Genomic DNA, 18,623 nt, shown 5'->3' on the forward strand with positions numbered 1-18,623 from the left:
ATGTAAAATACATTGTTTACATGAAATTCGAACACGTGCCATGCAACGACCACTGCCCTTTAACAAATGCTGCCAACAATCAATTACAAAGAAGATCACAATGTAACTTTCCCTACTGACACTTTTCTTAGACTAGTACTTCCCTTCTTCGTTTGAAAAAACTGTTTTTCAGTTAATAGTTTTTCACTTTTTTTAGCATGACCACAAAATCAGTTTTCTGGTCACTGGACATACTATCTCGTTGGCCAAGAACAGGAAAAGGGATTTTCCCGACAGAGATAGACAAGAATACATACGTAAATAGAAGTTAAATCCATCTCAATTTATTATGAACCTCCATTCTATAACAGTTGTGTAAATTGTAAATCAGACAAGTATTAAAAAAAAAGGTACTTGCAAACAATATCACATGTCACTAAGGAATTTGAGACACTAACATAATAATGGGGATAATGAATAAATGAATAAATCTCATTTGGACTTTGCAAGGTAGAAAAACTTCCACTGCTTAAACAAACATGCATGACTTTAAAATAAGACCTTGTAACAATTGATGACGGCAAAGCTCACAATAACTGTTGAATAAATGATTGTCCAAGCACAAAATGAATGCAGTTGAAATAAGTATTATGTTGATACACTTAGTTTGATCAAATAAGTGATTCTCATTTTTTTGGAATGGGTGAGCAACAAAACAAGTACCAGAAAAAAATGGACATAAGTGTAAATACAATTTGTCATTTTTTCCCCACTCATTTCAACTATCTCTGAATGCTTCAGGTGATATGTTGGGATAAAAAGTGTAAAGCTAGTAACACAATTTTATGTCTTGTTGTTTTTAATAAAAATTTAGCAACAACGATGTTTTTCTTCTTGATTTTCACACATTAAAGAGCATTCAAAATACAGTATTTGATCTAAAAGTGCACCTCCAATAACATGTACATAAATCAAAAACTGTATCGTATACTGGGACCAATAAAATACAACATACTTTTGACCAGACATGCATCTGTCATGTGCTTATACAAAAGCCAATACAAATATTAGGTTTTAGTTTGAGGATATGGTACACACGTCTTGCCACATGGCTAGCACATCACTAGTTTACCAACAATATTCTGACAGTCCCAAAAAGGTACAATATTTTGTTATATTTGTCAAAAATACTAGGAATTAAACCTGGAGCTGTTTCTTTTGTTGGCATGGTATGACAAATCTGTCGTTTACTGTAATGCATAAAACATAGTAGAAATATTGGTACTTATTTTACATATAACTATACATGTGGAAGGGTAGTATTAAACCCAATGGAGACAAGACACATTACATTGTTGAACACATAGATGTGCAACATTAAATTGTTACAAACCCATGTACTCAGCATCTCAGGTTTGGCTCAAATTTAGTATACTAGTATATACCGGTAAACAAATGTGTTTGTTTTCATTAATGACAATAGTGGTGGCTGGTTTCAGTGATGGCAATTCTAGAATTGTGGTCTTGTGTTTCTTTTTAAGAATGCAGATGCAAATTTGAGATTACATAGTAGCAACAAGTGAATATATCCAAGACATTTGGTATATTCTACAGTCATGGCGTCTGGACGTCACCTCCTGCTCCTGGAACTGGAGATATTACATTTTACACTAAAATACAATGGTTCTGTACAGAACACATAGGTGGTAATATGGCATAATATACAAATAATATATAGAAATGGTAATGGGGAAAATATTGCGTTTGCAGAGAGTGAAATTAAACTATCAGCTCATGACAGAATACAGAAGGTGCGAATATGTACTACGTATATACCATATAGTCAGACGTCAATATGAACAACTCCATCGAACTGAAGTATGCTCTTTATAGCGAGATTATAGATTTTTATGTTAGTTGTATGATACACCTGCTCATTTTTTTATTGATATTGAGAGGGAAACTTTTTATATTTTGTTTTATGCAAAGACAGTTAGATGATTAGAGTTTCAGTCATATCATTCCTATCAATATCATCACATTTGTGACATAGATTTACAGCATATGGAACTGGCAACCAATTACCAGTGATGATATTGGTAGTTTGATGCCATCTTGAGTTGTAATGTAATGGGCGCACAGACATAAAGCAAGTCAGATGAGAGATATCTTAAGATGAAGAAAAATGAGTTTACTGTTTGTTTGTATTAAAACTCTGTACATTTCACACTTGAAACTGAGTGAGCAAAAGTGGTTTGATGAAAGATATCAATATAAGAGATTGTTTGGCTAGCAACAGATGGAAAGGTTCCATTTTGAAGATGTGAATGGGTGCCCCACAACAATTCATATAGACTATGCATATTTATAGATCTTTGTATAATGAACAATTGCTATGTGGAGTGATAACAGCGGATCAATCAGTTTGTAAGAACAAAATAAATGCAGTGATACAAAGCAAAAACACAGTGAATGCAGGCTACATTATGCTATGAATATCATTTTCATAATTATCAAAAAATGTTATTCACAGAAAAAAAAAATCTTTTTTTTTTTAAATAATATATAAACATTTGAAAAGCAATGGGACTTGTCCGGACTTGAATAAAAAAAGATTCTACTAGCTTGTATCCCAATGAAAAAATTCTTTTTGTTACAGATGATACTCGGATCTTGTCCCAAACTGGCGGTACGTCAATTAAAGCTAGAGTCTGAGAAGCAGCATTTGGAGTGAAGAGAATCTTTATATAAATCGAGTGGGAAGTGCTTTAAGTTTAACCTTTCCACTTTTTTATTATTCCTTACAGGTGTTAACAATGATCAGCTGTTGATCATTTTATCAAGTTCAAGTAACAAGTCATCTTCATGACCACTATCATCTCTATCATAATCATCACTTAGGTCATCGTCTTTCAGAAGATCATCAAACTCATCTTCTAAAGCAATGCTGTCATCTGGTTCTGGTTTGGTTTTCTTGGAATCACCACTGAAAGATAGAGATAGTACATATATGTGTCAAAGATCTTTTTTTTTTCACATTAGACTGTCAGTCCTAATAACTTTCAACCATGCTTCCAAAGCTTAAAATTATACGCTGAATAATCAAGTAACATTGCTATTGTTAAAATGGAAGCTAATATATTGTGGGTAGATACTGTCCTCCAAGTATCACCTACAGACGCAGACAACAAAACACTTATGACTTATGTACACAGAACAGATAATGTCACTGCATCCACCACTGTCACAACCCACCACCACCACCACCAAGTGATCTCACATACCTTGATCTCAACTCCAATTCTAAGGATGCACCCCTTGATCTTTTCAATGTCTTTGTCTGTGTTGTTGAGATATCACTACCCTGTATTGGTGGGATGGTTGAATCCACATTGGGAGCTGTATCTGATACTGTTTCACTGGTGGTCACCTGGTGAATAAACTTAAAGTCAATGCACATGCCAGGAGTAATACAAAATAAATTTTTAAGTACAACAGTGAGAAGGGAATGGAAAACAGAACAAGATTCTCACCTCTTCAGTGACAGCTACTTTTTTAGAAGCCGCATCACTCTGTGAGCTCTTCCTCCTCCTCTTCAACAACCTTATCTTTTTAACATTGGTATTAGTTGAGGTAGAGTTTTGACTTGATTCTACTTTCGAAGATGCAGTCACGGCTAATGGCTTCACAGCTGCAGGTTCAACTGCCACTGGTGCAGTCACAGATAACGGCTTCACGGCTGCAGATTCAGCTGCCACTGGTGCAGTCACAGCTAATGGCTTCACAGCTGCAGGTTCAACTGCCACTGGTGCAGTCACAGATAACGGCTTCACGGCTGCAGATTCAGCTGCCACTGGTGCAGTCACGGCTAATGGCTTCACAGCTGCAGGTTCAACTGCCACTGGTGCAGTCACAGATACTGGCTTCACAACGACAGGATTTTGGGCTGAGATAAACATGAGGCACCAGAATTAATATTGTATACATCTCCAACCCATACATTGGCATTAACATATTACAATGTACTGCACATGTATTCTAAGTTAGACATCAAGTGATAGTGAATGTTTTGAAATAGATATCACAAACAGTTAAAATTTTACAGTGCAAGTACACAAAAAATTGAAATTGCACCTGAAATTGCACCATGTGACCTTACAGGTCAAATCTGTTAAAAAAAGACTTTAAATTGGCAACTTTTGGAAGATAATTGGAGTGATAACATCTCAATTTCGAAACATAGATTATTCACTAATCACAATAAGCTTGTAAAGTGTTTTCTTAAATAGTGCATCACTACGAGAAACATAAATTCTACTGTAATTTATCAAGTGTCACCAACATTAGAATATTTAAGGTAGCTATATTTACCAGTAGTAATAGGACTATCGTTCCATACAATAGGAATGCTTGTTGATTTTTTTTCTTTTATTTCTTGAGTCTCGGCATCAGACTTTTTCTTCTCATCTTCCTTTTGTTGTCTCAGTTTCTTCTCTTGTAAGATTTCTTCAAGACTTTTTACTTTGATTACAGCAGGATCAGCATCACTCTCCTGACAATCAAGAAGCACATTAAATGATTATTTGTATTTACGCAAAACACATTCTGATTTTTCTCTTCTTCTTCTACCTTATTTTTCGTGATACCGTACAAAAGAACTGCTGAGAACTCAGCATTGTGAAATGTTCTGGTAGCTGTCACAAAATCCAATTCTCACGTATGTAACTTTTTTCCTAGTCTTTTTAATTGCAATAAAGATTTACCTAAATGTTGCTATGGTGTGAAATTTATTATGGAAAATGTATTGGCAATCAACTGAAAATGTGCACTGAACTGAACTTTTTACTGTCATGATAAGTAATGCAGATGAACTAGGTGGCAGTGACTTTGTAGTGGTTGGGGGGACATGTAATGTTTATCAGTTACTGTTTACTTTACTGTATCGATATTGGATTTCATCGGTCTTTAAAATTAATGAAAGAAAAACGGAATAATTCTATTTCAAGTGAAAAATTTCAACTCGCCAAACCCACAATCTTCAGTATGCAAGATGAACATACTAACCCCGAAACCACACAACGAGGAAACACTGATGACGTTGACTGGGTCTCAACAACACACATTAATACAGAACAGAAACAGAACTACCGTTAAAATCTTATTATAAACCGCATACCTAATAGTAACCGCACCCCCGATTTCGGCTTCAGTGTTAAAGAGTTCTCAAAAAAAATTGAAAACATGGAAAGTACCTATTAGTAACCGCACCCCCAATTCAACAAGACCGTGACCGACTTTGTTTCAACGAGCTGGTACATTGTTTCTAATCCTATTCATTTGTTTCGACAACATGCCTAAAAATATTCACACCTCTTTATTGTTCAGTAGTGTTAGGATGTCAAACACGCAGTGAAACTGCTTTTGTCTTGTGACAACTTTTGTCAATACTCCTTATGAATACGTCCGTGTGTTGCAAGTTTTCGACAAGGAGATGTTCTCACCGAAAAACTGTTAAATTCTTTTTCAATGCTCAGTTTATCTTTCGAAAACAACTAATTTCTTGATATAAAAAAAAGTCATGTTGTTTTCCCAATATATACTTTCCGTTACGAAGAAAATAAAAAAAAATGCATATTACATTAAATATACAGAGTATTTTTTTTTTCATGTGAACAGTTTTTTTGTGACGTAAGGCTTATCACTCTTCCCTGACATCTAAATTGGAGTTACGCTTATATTCAAAAGATTGTACGGTGTATTGTTTGTTTTGTGCGAGTGATGTGGGGGGAAAAAATGACCACGCCCATTTAGTGATTGCAATATGTCCCTAATATAAACCGCACCCCGAACTTGAGCTGAGATTTTTATTTGATACATTGTAATACAAACCACGGTTTATAATAGGATTTTAACGGTACTAACCTCACTAATCTGAAATCTAGCAATAAGCATGTATGTGCCAAGTGCACTATTAAAGTTTGAGAATCCTTCAACAATTGGTCACAATGTAAAATTTTGACCCCTGTGATGCTGTTCAAAGCACAAATTTATTCATTTTGATGAACACAAAAAGACAAACCTGTGAAATGGTCTTGATATTTGATAATCTCTTGATTGATGGCCTTGATACTTTATTATCCACAGTCGTCTGCTCATTAGGTGGTGAGCCACCTACTGAAAATAAACAAATCAGGACTTGACACACTGTGCTTTGTACATTTTCATTATAAGATTCTACAGGACTGTATGTGCATGTGTCCCATGGCATGTGTGTAAGAAGCAAGCAATCATTCTAGGAGCAGGGCAGACCTAGGTATATAGCAATCAATCTACATATGCTCAAAATCATCAAGTTGAGGAGTTGCATATGATGTGAAATTGGGTGAAAAGATGTCTTTAAATATGCAAGTAAAGTATGTGTGAAGTTTTATTGGTTCCATGCATCATGCACGGATGAATACAAATTAAATAGGGGAAAAATACAAATAGTAAAATGAAAACAATCGTAAGTTTGAAATATAGACAAAACAGCGGTTCAGCAAGTCTGTCTTTGCAGGATGGAATGATGAAGCTCACAGAAGTGGTTGATCAGGGTTATGATGAATGCATCTGAATTGAACATGCAAATTTGGACAGTGACTAAGCTCAGGAAGGCAAAACACTGGAAATTGCATATAATACCTTTTGACTTCAACTCAACAGGCGGTCTGTATAGCTTTCGTTCTTGTCTCACTCTCATCTTTCTCAGTGAAATCTTTTTAACCTCTGATACTTTGGGTTCAACAAGCACAGTTTTTGTAACTTCATTTTGATTTGTTTTTTGATTGTTTTTTAGGGCCTTCTCTCTCTTTATTTCATCCAATGTCTTGATCTTGACTTCATTTAATGGTTTGACGTCTACTATGTAAATTAACAAACCAATGCATAAGATCGTGGAAGCAATTAACATTGCACATACTAAAGATGAACAAGGGATTTCAGTCTTAATTCATGTAATATAGGTGACATATATGACATACATAACAGCGATATAAAACAATGGATGGAAACGACACAATTAATATCCAACTTTGCATTACCTATTATTTTTTTCTGATTAATTTCATTCTTTGCTTTTTCTTTTCTTGTGACTAAACCTACATGACAAGAAACACAAAGATTTAATTGAAAGGCTGCTGTCTATGATGTCCAGTCATCTGAGTTCCAAACATCAGGTTCATTCCACCCTACCAATCAGTGTTCCCCTGAACGAAGCATGGTCAGAATTAATACCAGCTATATCACAAGTTCAACAATTTAACATGCAATTAATAAGTAAAATTAGTCTCACCTCTTTTTGTTGACGTAATCCTAGGCATCGGAGGGGAATTCATCACATCATTATCGTCTAATGGAGTCTCGTTCAAGCTCTGTGGCGGCTCACCTACACAAAAAACATACCCTAGTCAGTTACAAAGTTCCAAACACATTGTTGATTATTATGTCCACAGATCATGCAGGACTTTATCAAGGATTTATAAAATAACGGTATGCAACTAAACTGATGTGATATGCAAATATACAACATGTAATTCGTAAGATACTGAATGCAATGAGCGAATCTGTGAATGAAATTGTGTCCGCCTTGGATTGTATTCCTTGCATTTATTTGAGCATCCATTGCATTGCGTTGTGATGCCTTTTGTCAGAAATATTGACACACAAATGGATCGCATTGCACTGTGCATGGATATAAAAGTTACATACCTATATCTTATAAATCTATGGTCGTATTCAAAATAAAGATAACTGACAAACATTGCAGATCATTCCCAATAAGCTATTTTCATTTATACAGTAACAAATATTGGTAGCATTAATCTTATTGCCAAGAGTATTTTTTTTTACAGGCTTAATGAAGACAATTAGGGATTAATATAATTATGACTACTGTAGAGTGGTTAATGTTCGGCGGTGTTTAATTTACGCGCATTGCGCGCTGGGGTATTTTGCGCGAAAAATAAACACCGCAAATTTGTGTTCCGGGTGGCCATCTTGAATTATGTTTCCCCCATTGAGGTTTCACACAAACTTGTAACATAGACAAAACAAAAGATACAAGTGTTTTGGAGCATCAATATTTTATTTATTAAAATATTATCTCAACTGTAATAATAAATACTACACATCAGTATTAATAGTACATGAATTGCAAGTTTCACCAAAGTCGGCATGAAGTTATATAATTTACAGGGGAAATGCATTACGAGTTTGATTGGTGTCAACAGTTTTTTTTAAATGTGATCATTAAACAACCTTAAACAAAACTCTCTAGAATTCCTGCTTTTAGAAATCCTTCTTTCAGTTCATCGTGTCGTTGGGAAATGATCTGTACGGCAGTAACGAGCCATTTCGCGGGAAGCGGTTTTAGTTCACTTAGCCGGAGATCGAGCGTCGGGTCATCTACGCCGTCATTCATTGCTGAACACACACGCTCGCCGTACCAATTCTGGAATTCTCGCTTTATTGCATCCTTAAAGATCTTATTCACGGACAAATCAAGGGGCTGAAGACGATCTGTGCAGCATGCTGGCACAAATACTACAGAGATGTTGTGATCGTTCAACTTCTTTAACAGTTCTTGGCCGCGATGTGCTTTAAAAACATCAAATATGGCAACTGCTTGCTGGGTCTCTGGAAGTTGAAGCCTCGTCCTGGTTGCATTCACGTACGGTATAATGATGTTATCGACGTATCGCATCATGGAATTATGATTTGACCAATGACTTTCTGTGTGGAAAACATCCCAAGCATTGGGAAAATTGTAGCCCGGGTGACAACGATTGGTTTCCCCCTGATATAATATCTGAGGTGGTAAAAAATCACCTGAAGCAGTCGATGCAAACAATGCAGTAATTTGCCGCTTGTCATCGAGTCCTGCTATCGTGACTTGACGTGATCCTTGTTCTTCCGTTGTCCACTCGCCTGCTGGAATTATCGCAACACCGGTTTGGTCCCAGTTTATAACAAGCTCTTGGGGAACATCGTGTTCTTTAACAGTCTTGGTTATCCGTTCAAGGAAAGCTGCTTTAATGGCGGGAACGTCATCAACAATTTTTTTGACAGCTTTCGTACCTTTTCTCTTAACGTAACCCATGCGACGAAGCAGCGATTTTGCCCAGTCTACGGTCAAGTTGATGTGACCCCCAAACTCTTGTAGTAAATTTCGATTTCCATGTAGAAGTATACCTCGACCGATTGCAATACAAACGGCTGAATTAACAACACAGCCCTTGATGCGTAGCCGTCGTACAAGTGACTGTACCTTGGAGTCGAGTTCACTACCGAGCAGTACGCGACGTCCCCTTGTTGTCGGCAATGTGTTGACATTTTCTTTGCCACTCCGAATTGCTTTGAGATACGATTGTTTCATTCCTCGAACCGTGCTTTCACCAACATGCCTACCAAGTTCTTTAGTGAATTTTCTAGCAGCATTCATCACTCCGTTGTTTACTGCATATTTGCCGATTTTAGCTCGAATATTTTCATCATAGTGCTGATAATTTCTGCGTTTTCGTTTCCGACTAGCGGATGTTATCTCTTCATTGACAACGGCAATTACTTCAGGTGACAGTTCGCACTGTTCGACGTCGTTGATGTTATTAGGATCGAGCAAGTTTGGTTCGCTTGGTGACGGTAATGGTGCTTTTTCAACCATTTTATGAGATCGGTAGCCATGTTGTAGTGTCGGTAAATTGCAGACGATGATTCATGTACGTTTACTACACAGGAGACTGATTTTGGGGGAGAAACAAGCCCACTTTTATACACTCATTTCTCTCATGTCACCGCTTCGCACGAGCCATGTATTGTTTAATATCAGGAGACAGTAAAACAATGAATAAAATTTATAAGTGCGAAATACATAATAGTCTGAGTGCATACGATCGTCTGACACTGTGTTGATACCATTGTATTTGTTTTGCCACAAACCCATTGTTTACAAAGTGGGACGGAAATGGGCAAGATGTTTCCTGCTTAGTTAGAGAAATATAAAACCTCTCTTGCGCTAAGCCGTCCGAAATTAGGAATGCGCGAATTTTTAACACCGCTAAAATTAACCTCTTTACAGTATTTAATAATATAAGAGCAGTCATGACTTACCAGTGACAACAATTCTTCTAAAGACACTAGAACGTGGTTTGACTTGGTTTTGCCTTTCTTTTCTGATATCATCAAGATTTTTCACTTTTAATGACGTCAAGGCATCATCTATTGCGAGAGAGAACATATTGAAGCTCAAGAATAAATTAAGTTATTCTACGGTTGATTTCTGTAACTTAAAAAGATACTAGTTACATAATCACACATAATGATACCAAACATCTACATTTTCAACACTCTTAACTTACCTGTGATATCAACGATTCTCTCAGCCTGTACTGCACCCAGACGTTCTCTCACAGATCTCTGTTGTTTTGATTTTCTTATTTCTTCCAGAGATTTGACTCCAAAAGAGATTTCTGGGAGTAATAGAAGAAAAGTTTGAATGGTTATTTAATATTTCACATTCACACTGTATTTTATATCAAATATAGTAGGTCTAAATGCTAAATAACTAGAATCAAACCCATTCTGTCATGTACCTCTCTACTTACCTGGTTCAACACTTGAACTGCCATTTTTTTTGGTAGATATCACTTTTGACCCCTGTACTTTGATTTCTTCAAGAGCAACCGGTGATGGTTTGCCTGCAAAAAAAAGGTAAATTAACATAATACATAAAAAAATGAGTACATTATGATTTGTCCTCTTGGTAAAAAATGCACAAAATATATAGCTTGTAGTGGACGATGGTCAGATGGCATAGTACTGTATATTCCTAAAAATACAAGTAGTTGGCACCTTTGTTCTGTTTGCTTTCATCTATTCTTCGTATCACCCTCTGTGAGACTTTCACTGGTGATACAACACGCTTACTGTGAATAGGAGAGCTTTCAGAGGCAGTCTCATCTATAAATCAGAACAGAGAACAGAACCATTAGCATAAGGGATTAACACATAGACAACCATTAAAAACACTACATACCATCAGTTTATTACTAAGTAGCTAGAGTATTGTCTTTTGTTCTACTATTATAAGTGCATGATATAGTTGTATCATAGGCTGATACACACTGTATGTCCATTAACCCCCTCAGATGCAAGTTACCAGTATTGCCTGTATTTCGTGATTCTGGCATGAATGAATTTACCACTAACTGTTGTGATTGTAGTAACATGATACATTTACCATCGTCATCATCCGCCCTTATCACAACAGGTTGTATTTCAGGTGTTGGTACAGGACTCGGTACTATATTATCATTACGAGATAAATCTTGCAAGTTAGGAGATGACAAAGACCCTGGGGAGATACAATATACATTGATATTTAACTATTAAGGCAGACAACATATATGTCCCATTGACAGACCAAGAACTTATTTCCTACGTAATATATACATAACACTGCAGTGTTAACAGCATGAATATTTAAATTCATTTCGATATAAGGTATAATTTATGTCTTGTTTTGATAATCAGAATGCATGGAGTACTTTATTTTTCTGGCGTATACAATCATGAATATTCATAGAATACAATTTTGATGTTAGTTTACTAAGTTGGGCAAGATTTAAGCAGAATTCTTGTCATAATTCTTGAGGGAAGGCATGTATTGAACAGTAATTTTCAAAATGACTACTGTAAAACAGTATTTATTTATTCATTAATTTTCACTGGCATTTAATTTCACTATTTTGATGGTTTGGGCAATATCACAGGGTTTTAAGTTCAGGAACATGGTAGGGAAACAATGAGTTCTATTGTTTTTGTTGAATTTAGCATATTTTACTTATTGGCGTAAATAGCCTAATTAAAAAACAGCAAATAATTAATGCACTACAGTATTCAAATCGAACCGTGAAAATATGTCCGTTCATGACAGGCAATGATATACATAAGATGTTGGCACATAAGATTAACACATCCAGTATAATATAGTAAACGATGAGCGGAACCATTAAAATTACAGTTTGCATGACACACTGGTGCAATCTCATGCATTAAGAAAATACTTAACAAACCTGTTAGAGAAGTGTTTATCTTTGGTGTGCTACTCTGTAGTACATCAAATGAATCAAATCCAATACTGGAATGGGTATGCTTGAAGACACAATGTGGTTTTTGACATCCACCTGGTTGGCTTTCCCAGTAGCATGGAATAACAGCTCTTTGTTTCTGTCAAAGGACATTCATGAGTTATTACATACAAGTACCAATGGGGGTCACTTTTAATATTGATATAATCATGATAACACACATTATAGCTCACACTGTAACTGTGATTCAACTTACATTTGATTCCATATGCCTGTACTTGCACACATCCCTGTAACATCGGCCTTCCTTCCATAATGTACAAACAGTCTCACTACCCAAGGCAGCTTCGCAATGCCGAAATGGACATGCGGCACCCTGAAATTAACAGTAAACACAATCACTATAGTAACAGTTGGAGCTGAATTGGCACACAACCAGTTTTTGCATACCCAGTCCACTTAGAAAGTCTACATCTAATTGAGTACATTCTGACTTTTATGTATCAGAACACTTTTAGCAGTACCAAAACCCACATCTAGCAAATATGGTGTTTGAAATTACTGGCATGTAAGAATGTTTACAGTCGTATCTGGGTCTGTATATTTCTAGCAACAGCTGGGAGGCGGGGTTGTATTATTTCAGCACAAATGAGGATGTGATTTCGTCCTATGCCAACTGGGTCATCTTTCCAATATGAACACCAAAGATCAACTCTATCTCCATCCATACCCAGTTCCCCAGTGAGAGCATGGCTATCATGTAATATAACTTACCTTGGCACACGAAGAATAATAAAAGAAATAACAGTCATCGCCTTGACTTGTCATCTTTATGTTCAGTGTCACTATCACTAGCTTCTATCTTGAAAGGTACTTCTGGCTTGATCTTCTCAATAATGTGCTTTTTCGAGGGGGAAAAGACAATTCAGTAAAGTACCGGAATGCATATTTTTTATTAAACTGCAGCTATTATCAATGATGACACAGATAAACATGACATAGTTGCACAAAATGTCTAGTATTATTAAGAAATGCAATAATATAACACTAAATCCAAGTACAAGAGTTATGTTGAACCAACATACCTAGTTTTGCTTTATTCTGCTATAGAGTTGTAATGTATCCTGCAAGTATTCAGGATTAATGCATGGTAATGTCCTTCAGATTAGTGGAACTATTAGAAATTCTAATTGTTAGGAGAAAGAAGAAATGTTTTCCACATACACAATCAGACAGAAGACAGCAATCTTCATCCAATGTATTAGGTACAAATATTTTTTTCAAATTTTTTTTTTTTCAATTTTGAAAGAGCACATGCACTTTGATCCACTCGTCTGTCATAGAAGAATGTAGATACATCACTTTTCAGATGAATATTGTTCTATTTGTAGCATATCACATAAGTTGAGCATTTAGAGACAATGTTCAGCAATCTGCATACAGGAGTAGTCAACTGTAGTGTACAACCACATTTGATAAGTTCACCATCATCCACAGATATCTTGTGTTCCATACAAATAATGTATGCACTCAATAATATCCATGGCTACGTTTGATATTTTCCTGTGCATGTGCTCAAGTCCGAAATAACAGATATTTGATGGAGTTGGTCCCTCGTCGCCATCACGATCTGTTGAGATGATTTGCTGCTTCCGATGATCCATTTTAGTCATCACATAGAGGAACAATAATTCAGGCTCCAATAATTCTTGAGTGATTTTATATGCAGTTCGCGATTCTTCTGGTTCCTTCTGAACCTCTCATACACACTGTGCTACCTATTTATTTATTACTGATAACAACTGATAGATAATTACTGTTTCTAAAGATGCAATAAAATACTAGCTCTATCACTAGCTCTACACGCCACACAAAGAAATTCACAAATCCACATTCGCATACATGCACTACTGTTGAATGTATGATTATATACGAATAAAGAATGGGATAAACACGGGAAATCTGATCACTTGGGGACCTGTGGCCATTACAGGTCAATATCTGAAGGTCAAAACAAACACGTCACAAATGACCTTTCGCTCTTTCTCACACACACACACACACACAAACACACATTTGAAAGTTAAACTTCTTTTCATTCACATTAACTTCAACTCCGTTTTGGATACTAACTGAAATGAAAGAGTAAACCAGTGATCATTGCATCCTAAAATGGTGAACAAGAGCTACCTTTGTTAGTAAATATCTACGTAAGCAAAAAGCATCGCTTTTTTTAGTCTTCTTTCCTTTTTTACAATTTGTCCAAAACGTAAATCAACCAACCAAATTTGCCTAAAAACACACCGAAAACGTTTCTAGAAATGCGACAATTATCTGTACCCTTTCCAACAGTCGATCTCTTCCAAAACTACGTTGATTTTCGCGTCATTTACGCAGCCGGACTCAGTTTCTTCTTCTTCATAAACAAGATGGCGATCGATGAGCACGACTCAATAGCGCCCTCTTGCAGTGACCCCTGTTTATTTTCAACAATCTCGCTCACTATTGTTGGTAAAAATCAGAAGTGTTTCCGTGCTTTACCTCTTCAAATATTACAGATGATCGTTTTATAATTTTTGGAGAAAGGGTTTGAATTTCATGCATCAGACAGAAAACGGAATAACTTGAAATCACAGGCAAAGTTAGTACGCCATCTCGCGGCAATTTTCTGAAATGAAAAAGGAACCACGCGTCATGAGAAACATCTTGCTGATTCAGAGTAAAGAATGGTGTAATTTGACTGAAAATCTGTTATTCTGTCACATTCCAGGTTTGCAAAACTGTAAGTATACAGAGTACAAAAACACCACATTCGGGGGAAGCGTATGATCACTCAGACATGTTGCATGCCCATTGATATTTTTTCCTTTCGCATGAATTAAATCCAAAACGGTAGACAAACAGAGAATGATTCAACTACAGTAAAGCACATATAGCTGTGGTCGTTATAAACGTTTTATCAATAATATAGATTTTTTAAAATCTAAATGGATGAATAGAATTTAAATTGACCAATCCGGAAATGGTATTGTGACTTCAATGTTAATGAGATTAACATTATCCAATCAGCAAGCGCCTCATTATGAATATGTGGGCGGTCACAGTTGCTATGGCCATGAAGGCATGCAATATGGGCATAGACAATGTTTAGTTTTTGAACCAGCCTTCACATTTTTTTATAAGCAAAGCTATTGTTATTATTATTTCATTGTCATAGAATAGCGTAAACACGTTGTGTCGTCACAGGAAGTGCTGGCCCAGCACAGACCTGTGTCATATGACGCCTTACTAGCCGATTTTGGCCAAAAAAACGCTCCGTCGCCTCTTTACACTAGTGTTTATACACGGAACTTGATCATATTTTTTTCAATTTAAGTTGCTTTTTAATCTCGTATTGTAGTGAAATATTGTTTAGTGAGTGAAATATTAATGTCATAAATAATTAAATCCTTGAAACAACAGAAACTAACGCATAATAACTATAATCAAATTTGTGTTTGAAGTTCCAAAGTACTTGCGTAATTTCCGGTTTCAACTAGTTCGAAAATAGAACGTCCTTGAACGCGTTAAATTCCTGCGTAGAACTCCTTCCGAACCAGACACTAGCAGCGTAAACTTATTGCAAATTTGCGCAATTTGTGCCGAGTTTGTTCTCACAAGTTTTCTAAGTTTCATCTATCATTATTTAGTAAACAGGTCCCTGAAACGATTTAATATATCTGTAAAGTACGTGCCAATCGACGACTGTCTTCCAAACATTCAAAGTTTCGAACAAACTCCCGGCACACCTTGCGCGATATGCGTCAGATCGGTGTAGAAGACGCCGACCTGCAGCGTCAACGGCGTAAACATTTTCATAAAAAATATTTTCTAATTATGTGGACAGTTGTTTAAAGGGACTTGTGTTTTGTTTGATATGGGATGTACAGAATGTGAGTAAAATACATTGTTTACATGAAATTTCAAAATGCGCTGTGTGATGACCACTGCCTTTTAAGTTTGTGAATACAGCATTCGGCACATGCATATATAACTTTTTTTTTATTCACCATTATGCTAGAGGCTACATAGCTATTAAAATCATGAGAAATCCACATTAAATTAATATTAATTAGCATACTGATTTGCATAAATTGCTCACACTTTTAAAATGTTAACACAATGCAAGTGTAATTTTATTTTGAATAAATACATGCAATTCATATAATAAATTATATACAAGTTGGCATCAAACATTTAAGTTATTCATTACTAGGTATTTGTTTAAATGATGCTTGGTCTTCTGTTCTGCCTTACAGTAGCTGGTGGTCCGCCATAACAGTACCTCCATTGGCCTCTGCAAGTTTTGCTTCCTTCTCCCTTCGGCCAGCTGATGAGTCTCTGACTTGCAGTGTTTCGATCCCAACACTGTACCCTTGCAATGTAATTGCATGGCGTTTTAGACCATATATCCATTCTATTTTTTGACCATACCTATTTCATGTTTTCCACAAAGGAAGCACAATAATCCTAGAAAATACAAACACAACTCTAAATAAAACAAGTCTCCTAGCACGAAATCACCTAATCCATGAACCACGGTAAAATCTCAACACCCTAAAAAACATGAAGGCCTGCAGTGACTTGACACGTTGTCTTTGGGGTCAAAGGCCAGTTTTTAATTTTCAGAAATGCAAACAGTAACAAATATTCTTTGAGAATATACATAATCATGTACATGTATTTAAAAACAATAATCAAATTGCGAAAAAGAGTTGCATGGAGCTTTAAAGTTATTAATGGGTCACATGGTTATGTTTACATGTCACGGGTTCCACGCACTTGCAGGCACTGAAATAAAATTATTCACATTTTCCGTCTGGAGTTTGACGCAACTAATCATGGCTTTCAAGCCATGCTTTATCGATTCAAGTCTTCCCTTTTCTTTGGTTCTTTCACTAGTCTGGCCAGGGCATGTTTTCATCATTAGTAGGCGGTGATTTTCGTTTCTTCTGTATAGGAGTTTATGAAAAATGAGAGCATCGAGCGTTGGTATTCTTGAAACAGCATGCGATATGTTACTATAGTCACATGATGGTGAAATTTAAATTGTTCATGTTGTTGACTGGTGTATTTTTAGTGGTCATAACTTTAACACTTCAAAACTCCATTGGGCTTGTTGATTTGAGCTGCATGCCCAGTTAGAAAAACACTCATCTCACCCATACAATACAATATTAGTCGTTATTTCATAGCAAATTTATATATATTGTTTTAAAAGCAAGGGACAGGATGCAAAGACATGTCACTTGTTAAAACCAGACAAGTAGTGGTAACAATGAAAATGCTTCTTGCCACTGAGTATCGTAGTCTAGAAATCTTGGACAATTAACGTTTCCGAATAGGGGAATTGAATGGTCGCACCACGGGCTGCGATGCTGTTTTGGCCTGGGACGAACACTGCGACCACACTGAAGTGTTGGAGTGGAGATTGGCATGTGCCTGTGTACCCCTCCTTTCTGCTGTCTTCACATGCCTGGCCGATAAATTGAACTCAAATTAATATGGGGGAAACAAAAACATGCACACATTTGTGATTACCGGTAGCACAGTGTTGACGCAATAATTCCGGTTGGCGATTGCACTACTGCATCTACATAGAGCCTGTATGTTATCTGACGAAGGGCGGGTGGAAGCTACGTTACAGCAAAAACCGTCAATATGTTCGATAATATTCACGCAATTCCAAACACAACAGAGTGTACGTAAATATATAGCAACACAAGCAGTACCAAGAAACTTCAGTCTTTAATACATACGATTAATTGCATACTTCAACTTGACAACTTCACAAACCCTGCCACTGTTCTTTAAGTTTCCGTAAATAATCATACAAGTCCGTGGCCTAAAGATTACCAAACGCCGACTTGCCATCTATTTTCATCTGACCTTTCCTAAAACCTGACGTGTTTGTTCGCCCTGTGTTACCTCCACTTAGAATTAAATGAACTGTGGTGGCGCCCTACCGACCTGCCCACTAATAGGCAATTTTGGCGTCTACATACCAGCCCCGAAATGGACATATAAATCAATATGGACATTTCCTTAACTTAATATAACTGACGCCAACTAAATTACAAATACATTCAAATACAATACACAAACCTTTATATAGAAGCGAAGTAGTATGTAAAAGGTAATCGAGAATAACAACTATTCAAAAATGCAAAACATCTCATGAAAATACATAACAGTAAAGCGAAGAAATTTGAAATCTATAAACTAAACTTGCGCTTGATCTGATCATCTATGTATTCTATATAATGGTAATAGAAGAATCAAGTCATCACTTTTGAGACCCTCTTCACCATACACGTTTGAGATCCTCTTCACCATACACGTCCATGGTATGGCCGCCCTATAGACATAGGGCTCACTAATGTTGGTCCACGTAATACAGGACACCATTCACCAAACGTTGAACACAGCAGAGTAAACTCTACTGCATGAGAACTTTGTTATTGTACATACTAAGAAGCCTTG

At 36.3% G+C, this 18,623-nt stretch overlaps 2 protein-coding genes across 4 annotated transcripts in view; one reads left to right on the top strand and one right to left on the bottom strand.

Moving 5' to 3' along the window:
- Positions 1-301: 301 nt before the first annotated feature.
- On the bottom strand, positions 302-14,574 carry LOC102809585 (uncharacterized). 3 transcript variants are annotated; one of them, XM_085499831.1, is made up of 17 exons: positions 13,187-14,574; positions 12,876-13,002; positions 12,358-12,477; positions 12,087-12,240; positions 11,252-11,365; positions 10,864-10,971; positions 10,617-10,709; positions 10,371-10,481; positions 10,123-10,230; positions 7,310-7,402; positions 7,059-7,115; positions 6,661-6,879; positions 6,059-6,150; positions 4,351-4,531; positions 3,513-3,925; positions 3,264-3,409; positions 302-2,965 (listed from the first exon to the last, which is right to left on the bottom strand). In XM_085499831.1, the coding sequence occupies exons 2-17, from the start codon at positions 12,927-12,929 to the stop codon at positions 2,800-2,802; spliced, it is 2,229 nt and encodes a 742-aa protein (XP_085355957.1). In that variant the 5' UTR covers positions 12,930-13,002; positions 13,187-14,574; the 3' UTR covers positions 302-2,799. The 3 variants fall into 3 exon arrangements, with proteins under 3 accessions (XP_085355957.1, XP_085355956.1, XP_085355955.1); XM_085499830.1 differs by having other exon boundaries at positions 6,059-6,153; positions 6,661-6,876; positions 13,187-14,572; XM_085499829.1 differs by having other exon boundaries at positions 6,059-6,153; positions 13,187-14,572.
- Positions 14,575-14,763: 189 nt separating this feature from the next.
- LOC100370438 (RNA ligase 1-like) overlaps positions 14,764-18,623 on the top strand; it is a 32,781-nt gene continuing 28,921 nt past the window's right edge. Inside the window, exon 1 of the mRNA XM_002740723.4 lies at positions 14,764-14,883. The gene's annotated coding sequence lies outside the window, so the exon portion shown is untranslated. The remainder of the gene's footprint in view (positions 14,884-18,623) is intronic.

Source organism: Saccoglossus kowalevskii, chromosome 1 (genome assembly GCF_978046115.1).
Source record: "Saccoglossus kowalevskii chromosome 1, keSacKowa6.1, whole genome shotgun sequence".
Taxonomy (NCBI): Eukaryota; Metazoa; Hemichordata; class Enteropneusta; family Harrimaniidae; genus Saccoglossus; species Saccoglossus kowalevskii.

Excerpts from the sequence above, each read along its gene's own strand:
- LOC102809585 (XM_085499829.1), bottom strand. The coding sequence starts at position 12,929 with ATGACAAGTCAAGGCGATGACTGTTATTTCTTTTATTATTCTTCGTGT. Across the intron at positions 10,972-11,251 it reads AAGGGCGGATGATGACGATG|ATGAGACTGCCTCTGAAAGC; the intron begins GTAAATGTATCA and ends TCTGATTTATAG. Across the intron at positions 10,482-10,616 it reads CAGTTCAAGTGTTGAACCAG|AAATCTCTTTTGGAGTCAAA; the intron begins GTAAGTAGAGAG and ends TATTACTCCCAG.